Source organism: Ipomoea triloba, chromosome 2 (genome assembly GCF_003576645.1).
Source record: "Ipomoea triloba cultivar NCNSP0323 chromosome 2, ASM357664v1".
In the NCBI taxonomy this organism is placed as follows: domain Eukaryota; kingdom Viridiplantae; phylum Streptophyta; class Magnoliopsida; order Solanales; family Convolvulaceae; genus Ipomoea; species Ipomoea triloba.
In genome coordinates this window covers 1002144-1012758 of record NC_044917.1, presented here as the reverse complement: position 1 = coordinate 1012758, position 10615 = coordinate 1002144, and the positions used below count along the sequence as shown (strand labels likewise).

The window sequence follows — 10615 nt, the reverse complement described above, 5'->3', positions numbered from 1 at the left end:
CCCCCCCCCCCACCCCACCCCCCTCCCCTGCCCCCATTCCCATATTTAAACCTACTGCTAATTAATATTGGCACTTTTAGTTTACAATTACACCAACTCCATGCCGAGTTGTTACAATCAAATGATAATATAAAACCTACTTCTTTCATACTACCCCAAGACAGTATTCTCATTTTATGAAATGAGGCAACTTCAGGTAAATTTCAGTAAAGCTAGCGTTCAAATCTCATTGAAAACAGCTCTGGGTCAGTCCAATTAAAGCGCAAAGTGCTGGTAAAATTGATTTTTTATACGAGAGGAAGTTCGAATTTCCGACCCTCTTTTAAAGTAGAAGAGTGCACAGTCACTCACGCCAATCAAGCTGGTTCAAAATGGATTTTTTTTTTAAGTATGATATTGTATAGTATGTATTGTAAAAATATTTATATATGTATTGATTTACTCCACTTTAGACTTTAGTAGGAATTGAATACCAATAAATGATTGCACTCGTGGCTCTGTGGCTTTGGGGAAGGCCCCCCCTCACCCCTCACCACTAGGGTGGGGGTGGGGGTGGGGGTGGGGTGGCGGCAAGCAAACACTATCTGTAAGAATATAGAATAAAGGAAGATTAGATTTGATTGAATACACGAGGATTAGCATGAAAAAAGTGGAATTAACAAAAAGCAATTATACGTCCTTCTTGTGAACATTCCTTTCCATTATATTTCTTTCTTCTTTGCTGCTTCACCATTCTTATTGCTTTAATGTATTATTATGACTACTTAATAGAATCAATTTTAACTCTTAACTATCAAGCTAAGTTGTAATTCAAGACTAGAAAAAAGACAGAAAGAATAATAGAATTTGTAAAAAAGAAACACGATTCCAATTGAATGTCGTAGTGTCGTTACTTGCTATATATAAACGATTAAGCACTCAGAGACCTTGGCCTCATCACTTTTTTTTAATGCTCCCTCTAATGGTATTCGTAATCTTCTATTTGTAAACATTGTTAGAGTGATTTAATTTGTCCATGATATTTGTAACTTCTGATTATTTTTATTCAGGTGTGTCATAGTAAGAATACAAAGTACAGCCTTGATATACCTAATTGTGTTGAACGATATTGATACTTATGCTACTCCGTAATATATATAATTGTATTGGATACTAACTATCAGTATTTGTGTAAAAAGTATTGTGTTACGTGTGCGGTGTTGTAATTAAACATGCAAGAATATATGTGTTGACTCAAAAAGTAGCAAGTGAGTATCCTAATTGAAGCTTAAGCAAGCTTAGGAATGAAAATCAAGAATTAATGGTGGAAATTGAAGGCCAAAATGAAGAATAAAGGCAGACAGATTCCATTCAGATCATCAGGGAATGATCGAGCATTTCTGGGAATTGAACCAGAATTTCAGACTAGTTATACATTGCATTTTGAAAAAGTGGGATTTCACAAGTCTCCCACTACCATCAACTCATTCATCTCTCCCAACAATATAGATATACATACAGCTAACAAAAATACAATCTTTATACCATAAAAACACTGCAGTGAATATTATATATACACTAGTTCAAATGCGGACAGGGCTTCCTGTGCGGTTAGTGCGGATTGCACCATTAAATATGCATAAATGCACCACACCTAATGGTGAATTTCTGAACACTTTGTGGTGCATTTATGCATACCTAATAGTGACTGACCACGAGAAATCATGTCTGCACGGGAAACTGACCCTATATATATTTTAGAGAGAGAGGAGCTTAATTAGTACGTGGTTTTGCAGCTAATGAATAGTGGTTAAAACATCATCATATGAAAATGATGAACATTAATAATGATAAAAGGTGTGGGGGATGGGGTGAACAGCATGCTATGGAGTAAGATTACACGCCAAGATCAGAGATGGTGTTTGTTTAACTAAAAGAGAAGGAAACATAATTGTGTGGGTGGATTCTTTGCCCCATATATGTTGATGGGATACCTTGCATTATATTTGAGAGGTGTCACCCCACAACTAGTATAGCCTTCTTAATGGAATTGAAGCCCTAGTTATAGCTAGGGTTATCATTCCGTGTCTCAATTCTTACACGTGTCTCCTTATATACTATCAGTAATTCTTTAATTTCATTCATAAAAACCTTCACGTACCAGCAATTCTTTCATTCTTAAGTAATCACTATACGATAAATCGCACTAATTCTGTCATTTGTAAATCTTTTTATGTACCATCAATTCTTTCATTGGTGATCAGTCGGTGGTCGAGGGAACATGAGTGGTGAACAAAGTCTGCATCCTCTATCTTGATGGGAATTGAGCAAAGTCACCATCCATCCCATATCTTGATGACAAGCCTCATTGCAAAATATAATCATCCACATGCATATGCACACAACAGTATAGTATGTAGTACATGCAAATGCATGCTGCAATTTCTATATATGTTCATGGAATATATATTTATATATATTATTGTCCACTTTGAATTGGTTTGAAGAAGGTAGTGGGAACACTGATTCCTCACAACTCACAAACCAAGGCAGCAAAAACAGTGGGGCCGAGAGGGGAGGGAAGAAACATGAGACAACACAGAGTGGAGAGGAGAGAGATGGAGCTTTAGTAGTGAAATAGAAATATGGATCTGTAAAGCAAAAGAGATGAGAGATAATAAAGATGAAAGAAGGCAAAGAAAGAAAGTGGATCGATCCAATTCTTTGTTGGCGATCCCTAGGCAGAGAAGAGAAGAATAACAACTTCCAACGTCCTAAAGATACTTAGCATCATTACCCACACAACCACTTTATTCATCTCCCTTCGATCCTCCCGTTCGTTCAACTACTCATTCATATAATTAGCTGCTTAAACCAAATCCCCAGAATTTCTGTTCAACTCTGGAAAAGCTGAATCAGAATAAGTGAATAACTATATATATATATTGCTTTCTTTCCCTAAATGAAAAATGCCCGTTGTAAGTACTGTTCAAAGAGACATCCCAAGTATACCCAACATGACAAACAAGGAAGAACAGAAAAAGGAACAATGGAGGACGAGGAGATGTTGAACTCGTAGTAGATTTGATTGAAATGTGTTTGTGTTGTTCTTATTTTACAAGAAAGTGAAAACCCCGGCTTAGCTAAAATATTATCAAGTAACGCGTAAGCAGTTTGTTGTTGTTGTTGTCTTCAGAAGTTTCCTGTCCAGTTGAGGTGACCTAATTGGGGTTGCTGGTATGCGCCCAGTTGAGTTCCTGGAGCTGCTGCAGCGGCCATGCCAACTCCGACGTTGCCACTGATTGCGGTGCCCAGATGGTGGGGATTGGCTATTGGAGTGGGTTGGGGCGGGGGATGGTACACCGGGAACTGCATGTGTGAGGACTGAGCCACGGCAGCTGCGTTGAAAGAAGCATGGCCACTGTGGGAGGGCATATAGGCCCCGTGTGGTGTTTGTGCAGGCATGTTGAAATATGACCCTGTCTGCAAATTAGGTACGTCCCTTGCGTTCATCCAAATTTCTGATGTCTCTGCCTATATATAATAATATGAATCAATATTCTTCAAGTTCAATCTTAAAATCAGTACTACCTCAACAAGAAAAACTGACATTTACCTGTGGATTAGGAACATATAGGTTTCCATCCTTGTACTTGAGTCGAGTTGAATCATCAAGCCCTGCTGCACTGCCAATCACGCCTGGAGCATTCATGGCATAACCCGTAGGACTAGTGAAACTTCCAAATCCCGTTTGACTACCAGTAGGGACCGCTTTGTATTGCTGCATTCCATATTTGAGCCCACTAGCACTTAAATGGGAACTGCCTCCAGGCATCAGTACATAACTGCTACCATTAGAAGGATGAGGATACGCAGGATTACTGGAGTAACCAGGCATAGCCATTGGAGGAACATAAACAGGGGAGAGGAACTGTCTATAGGGCATTATACTGGTAAAGTGAGGAACATGAACTTGTGGATACATCTGGGCTACTGGCTGCTGTTGCTGCTGCTGCACTTGTGGGACCATTCCAATTGAAGATGCAGGGATGATATTACCACCATGTGTGCTGAGAACCTAAGAAATGAGACATGTCGTAAATACCAGTGTAGCATAAGAAAAATGGAAAGAAAACCGAGTGTGACATACAGAGTATACAATGGATACACATTCAAATCTTCAATTAAGGGAAGAGATGATACCTATTCCATGCATATATAACATGCCCATTTGATAAAGTTAATCTAATTAGGTTATTGTGAAGCAAGAATTTTTTAGACAAGTAAAACATTATAGATCAATGTTTGGCAAAGGATATGAAGTACAGGTAGTACGACACCTTTAAGCTATTTCAGGGTGTAATCCAAAATAAGTAACTTGAGTTGATAATGGATCCCAAATCATAATCATAAGATTTTACCAAACAGGACCACTATAAATTAGCAGGCAGGAGAGAATACCTCTTGAGGTGAAAGTAAACCCTGTCTTCGTACAGCTTCATCAGCTGTATTCGGTCTGAAATACGATAAATCATAGCCAGTTTGAGGATCATATGCCTGCTTGTAGCACAAGGGGACAGAAAAGACATCAAAGTAAACAAAAGTTTGATGGGAAAAAGTACAAAATCGAAGGCACTGGCACAGAAGATTCAGAGTCAGTTAACATATGATCACTTAAAATGATCTTTTCATGAATAATAGCTGAAACATTGAAATAGGAGTACTCACAGAGAAAGTTGGTAAATCCGAGGCATCCTGCTGCCGTTGTGAGTCAAATGAATTGGTGCTATCTTGAACCAATCCAACATCAGCATAGTTATCCAATTGCTGAGGAGTTGAAGACTCCTTTTTATCAATCTGTGGAGGGTCAGGAATTGCACAGGGTACAGGAGAACTGGATCCTGAATTTTGGGGGAGATCATCATCCAAAACTAGTTGCTTGCCACCAGCTGGTTCTTCACTCAAAGGATCAGAAACCGACGCAGACAAACTGTTATTTCAATCAAATTTCAAATCCTTGTTAGTGTGATGTATTTAAAAGTACATATAGAAGCAAAGACAATTAAATGAGTTGTGGATTTCAATATTTTAACTTCTGCATCTTAAAATATCGTACAGAAAGTATGTAACTAAACATTAAAGTCATTTGGAATGTTTTGTTTGGCATAACACAAATTGCATTAGCTGCATTCTCCTGTAGTCCTGTGTCTAAAGAGTTGCATAAACTTAATTTTCCACACTCACATGCTAGGAGAAACCAACACCAAAAAAGAAAGAAAAGCGAACCTTTCAGAGTGCTCATTGTGTTGTTCTTCAGCAGAAGTGTTAGGAGATTGAAAATCAGCATCCAAGCTGCCGAAGGTCAAGCGATACTTGTCACTCTCTGAAACACGAAGGTGTGGAGCTATGATGACATTCTCAGATATGTTTACCCTTGAAATTTTATCTTGCAAATTGGATGATGCTTCTTCCATGTAATCAGATCTATTGGCTGGAGAAGCAGATTTTTCAGGTTCCACATCAGGCTCAGGCCCATTAACACCTGACTTCTGGCTCAACTTAGGCTTCCACTCCTTATTCGGCTGCACACCTATAGCAGTAGAGTTCTAGTAAGCCCCAATTCAGAACCCTAAAAGAACATCTCACAGCTTAAGAAAATAGCAATCTGGCAAACACAATACCAATAATATCCAAGTTATCTTTCCCTAGTGCATTAGAAAATATTTCCCCCCTAAAAAGGCATCTAATAAAATTGATATGCCAACAACTTGGCAGTATGTTAATTATATTTGTGGCAACTTCTATATTTTATGTTGGGAGGGGGAGGTAGAGTGTGGCAGCTTTTGGCTTCAGACTTGTAATGCTGAATAAAATTTAAAAGCTGGCTAACTAAAGCAAAGAGTTCAGTATTCCAAAGTGGAAGTGCATACCTTTCTGATGGCCCACTGATTGATGCATTCTATGATTGTGTTGATAACTAGTAAAAGATCTGCCACCTGAATGGCTAGAAGAAACAGAGGCAGCATTTTGATCAGTTTTGGAAAAGGAATTAAAAGACCGCATAGCTCCTCTAGAGGTAGGGCGTTGCTGCCCTGCATGAGAATTTGAAAATGAGCTACTCTGTGATGATGAAGGTTTAGCAGAGCTTTCCATGGGTTGACGGCGCGCACCTACCACTCCAACATCACGTTTAATACCTCCAACATTAGTAGCAGATCGGGAATCATGAGATGGTACATGAACGGGGTCTGAAGAAGAGGAATAAACTCCTAACACAGAATTGTTTGATGATGCTGTAGAATGTGGCTTAGAACCGTTTTGCTTCACTGATCCCATCTGTGAAGTGCCATTTATATCAGAAACCTGCCGCTCCCTTGGAAAATTTTTCATATTAGTTGCAGTTACATTAGCATCCCTGGGTGGCACAGGTTGAGAGCTTATGGGTTCATTTGAAGCATGTGGATGATCCCCACTAGACACCTTGTTGTTTGAACTCCCTTTTGAACTGTTTCAGAGTCCAGTTAAAAATATGTTACAAATAGAATATTTAAATGCTTGATGGAGGTGTTATAGCAAGATTACAATGAAATGGAGGAAATTTACATAAGCAGGACAGCATAGAATCATGCCATTTCATTGATGCTCTGTATGACATATTTATTGAAAAAGTCTAGAAGAAACCAGAATTTGTCAAGCACAAATCATAATATTACTGAAATTGAATTTAGATTAACATTTCCCAGCTTAGATTTCTGACACTTAATCATTAAATTATAAATTAAACTAAGGTCCTATCTGCAAGGTTACTCAAATGAACTATGAACCAGCACGGGTGTTTGATGTGAATAGTTAAGATAAGATGCCAGATAAGGAGGTCTTGAGGAAGCAGTAGATGTTACTAATTGAGAATGACTAACAAGTTGGCAAATAAGTTGCCTCCTTAGAGAATCAGTAGGCATCACTTTTTCAGAAGGACTAATAAGTTCACAAGATACATTACCTTGTCAATGAATTAGGCATCACTGGTTCAGAATGAGTAGAGCCATGTGCAGGCTTCAGAGTTTCTGTATCTGTGTGTTGGTTTATTCTATTGTCCCTCACAACACGGAAGCCAACTCCAGTACCTGCAAAAATTATTTCCATCAAAAAGCATAGCAAAGGAAAGNAATTTAAAAGCTGGCTAACTAAAGCAAAGAGTTCAGTATTCCAAAGTGGAAGTGCATACCTTTCTGATGGCCCACTGATTGATGCATTCTATGATTGTGTTGATAACTAGTAAAAGATCTGCCACCTGAATGGCTAGAAGAAACAGAGGCAGCATTTTGATCAGTTTTGGAAAAGGAATTAAAAGACCGCATAGCTCCTCTAGAGGTAGGGCGTTGCTGCCCTGCATGAGAATTTGAAAATGAGCTACTCTGTGATGATGAAGGTTTAGCAGAGCTTTCCATGGGTTGACGGCGCGCACCTACCACTCCAACATCACGTTTAATACCTCCAACATTAGTAGCAGATCGGGAATCATGAGATGGTACATGAACGGGGTCTGAAGAAGAGGAATAAACTCCTAACACAGAATTGTTTGATGATGCTGTAGAATGTGGCTTAGAACCGTTTTGCTTCACTGATCCCATCTGTGAAGTGCCATTTATATCAGAAACCTGCCGCTCCCTTGGAAAATTTTTCATATTAGTTGCAGTTACATTAGCATCCCTGGGTGGCACAGGTTGAGAGCTTATGGGTTCATTTGAAGCATGTGGATGATCCCCACTAGACACCTTGTTGTTTGAACTCCCTTTTGAACTGTTTCAGAGTCCAGTTAAAAATATGTTACAAATAGAATATTTAAATGCTTGATGGAGGTGTTATAGCAAGATTACAATGAAATGGAGGAAATTTACATAAGCAGGACAGCATAGAATCATGCCATTTCATTGATGCTCTGTATGACATATTTATTGAAAAAGTCTAGAAGAAACCAGAATTTGTCAAGCACAAATCATAATATTACTGAAATTGAATTTAGATTAACATTTCCCAGCTTAGATTTCTGACACTTAATCATTAAATTATAAATTAAACTAAGGTCCTATCTGCAAGGTTACTCAAATGAACTATGAACCAGCACGGGTGTTTGATGTGAATAGTTAAGATAAGATGCCAGATAAGGAGGTCTTGAGGAAGCAGTAGATGTTACTAATTGAGAATGACTAACAAGTTGGCAAATAAGTTGCCTCCTTAGAGAATCAGTAGGCATCACTTTTTCAGAAGGACTAATAAGTTCACAAGATACATTACCTTGTCAATGAATTAGGCATCACTGGTTCAGAATGAGTAGAGCCATGTGCAGGCTTCAGAGTTTCTGTATCTGTGTGTTGGTTTATTCTATTGTCCCTCACAACACGGAAGCCAACTCCAGTACCTGCAAAAATTATTTCCATCAAAAAGCATAGCAAAGGAAAGGATATATTAGAGTATATAGACCCAGAAGGAAAAAAAAAAAAAAAAAAAAAAAAAGAATCTAGTGTGGAAACAACAAAAAGTTACCAAGCTGAAAGGAACACAAACATTTGCGTTGAAGACGAAGTACTTGTATACAGAAAATAAGATTTCTAGCAAAAGCTTCTCAGGCAATCATTGAGGCTTAAATTGTTTGGGTGCATTACAAGAATAACTTCACCTTATTGATCTATAGATGAATTGTTATATAAAAACCCTAGCATACTAATAAATCCCAAGAGAGACACCCTTCAGTACATAGTTTTTAAATCAGATGAATCATGAATAAGCACTCACTCTTCACATGCCACCACATCATATTACAGAGCCTTATAGCATTACTTTCAAATAAAAGTTGCTGACAGCTTTATCATTTGAAATTATCTGGCCCATTCTCAACAAATATTCCATCCTAAAGATACGGTCATTACAGGGCATAGAAGACAATATTTACCAACTTGTATTTACAATTGTTTCTAAAGATAAGAAGTGGTTAATTTGCTACCTATTGCTATCCAATCACCTATGCACTGAAAGCTCCAATAAACTCTATTATAAGACACAGAATATTGGCATAGGATTTCAATTACCAGGCAAAGCATTCCGCTTGTAAGGTCCTCTTCGAATGAGATTGTTATGTGTTTTGGGTTTCGCAGGTAGATTAGCAGGTTGAAATTCTTTTCTGTCCTCTTCAGTCTTATACCCAGTATTCTGAAACAAAATACAATACCAAACAAAAGATCCCTCATGAACAATATTTTATGGATGTCATTTTACAAAAATGTTGTTGTACAACAACAAAAGGACATCATAAAATGTCAGAGCACAAACCTGAATGTTAACTTTTGGCACATTCAGTGCCTCTTTCTTTCTATCTCTTCGTCTCTTCACCTCATGAAATGTGTCTGAACATGAAAATCAAATTAAGCATCAGACAAGTTTTACCCCAAGTACAGCATTATCTAAAATATAAAAAGCAAAAGACACAGGCAGTGTAAGACATTGTAACACCACAAAAATCCATCAAGATGTAATGAAAGAGCACTACTATTCAACAACAGTCAAATTCTAGTTCTCATAAATAATAACAAAGTATACAGCATAGCAGCCCTAACACACCCAATTTGACCAAAATCACCAAACTACGAATGACCATTAATGATGAAATTTGAAACTACTTTTAACCAAAAACCTATCATATGTTTTCCTTTCTCCTAAAAACTTAAATTGAGCTAGAATGAAACTAATCCTTGACAGGAAAGAGGGAATTAACAGCTAGTCAAAAGCAGAGCTCTGTCAAACCAGTAACCAAGCTACTATGTAAAACTAAAAAGCTATAGACCTTTCAACAATGTGCATTCATCCAAATACTAGCTAATAAACTCTTGTCATTGCACCCAAACTCAAATTATTGAAAGATTCAACTTCAACATCCCTACACTTATCCTCTACGGGCTAAGGCCATCTGCCCATCTCCCTCCATGAAGAAGAATAAAGTTTCAGCAACAAAAAACAGGAAAAAAAAAAAACACACAGAGTAAATTAATAGATAAAATTAAAAAAGAAGGAAACTTAAGGAGTGGGAATAAACCAGAGACCCTGATGGTACAATTTCTGAAAAGTCTCGTTAGGGTCCATGTTAGACTCTTTGAGAGTAGCGTATATATCAGCCTCAGAGTGGCCCTTTGCAACTTCTTTGAGAGTCTCTATCGTCATTCGAACACCGGGAGATAAGTTGTGCGTCCCGCCTTCAAATTTGGAGCCGGCGACCATCTCACCAGAATGAAACCTAAGAAGATCAAGAAGGGTTGAACCGAGATGTCAACGATTCTTATTTATGCAGAATGCAGTAGCATACGTGCACAATGCGTATAATCGTCGGAAGAATGTGGAAAATCCAAGCTTTATATACTACTGAACCCAGTTAGGGTTTTAATGGATAGAGGGAAATCAGATGTAAACACAGAGAACGGCTGACGCAGAGAGAGAAAGGGTTTCGGAGCGAGGGTTTTAAAAAACGTACTCCGTATTTACTTATTCCCACCTTTTTTTTAATTAAATAATAATAATACGGAGTAATAATTCTTTTAAAAATTAACAATAATAATACATTGTAAATTGTTTCTTAACTTTTTGCATT

The 10615-nt window shown here is 37.8% G+C and overlaps 1 protein-coding gene across 1 annotated transcript; it reads right to left on the bottom strand.

Moving 5' to 3' along the window:
• Positions 1-3044: 3044 nt before the first annotated feature.
• Positions 3045-10461, bottom strand: LOC116010120. Its single transcript, XM_031249391.1, has 10 exons — positions 10074-10461; positions 9307-9380; positions 9066-9186; positions 8275-8398; positions 7205-7779; positions 5266-5569; positions 4708-4969; positions 4441-4536; positions 3596-4057; positions 3045-3513 (listed from the first exon to the last, which is right to left on the bottom strand). The coding sequence occupies exons 1-10, from the start codon at positions 10246-10248 to the stop codon at positions 3172-3174; spliced, it is 2535 nt and encodes an 844-aa protein (XP_031105251.1). The 5' UTR covers positions 10249-10461; the 3' UTR covers positions 3045-3171.
• Between the last annotated feature and the right edge of the window lie 154 nt (positions 10462-10615).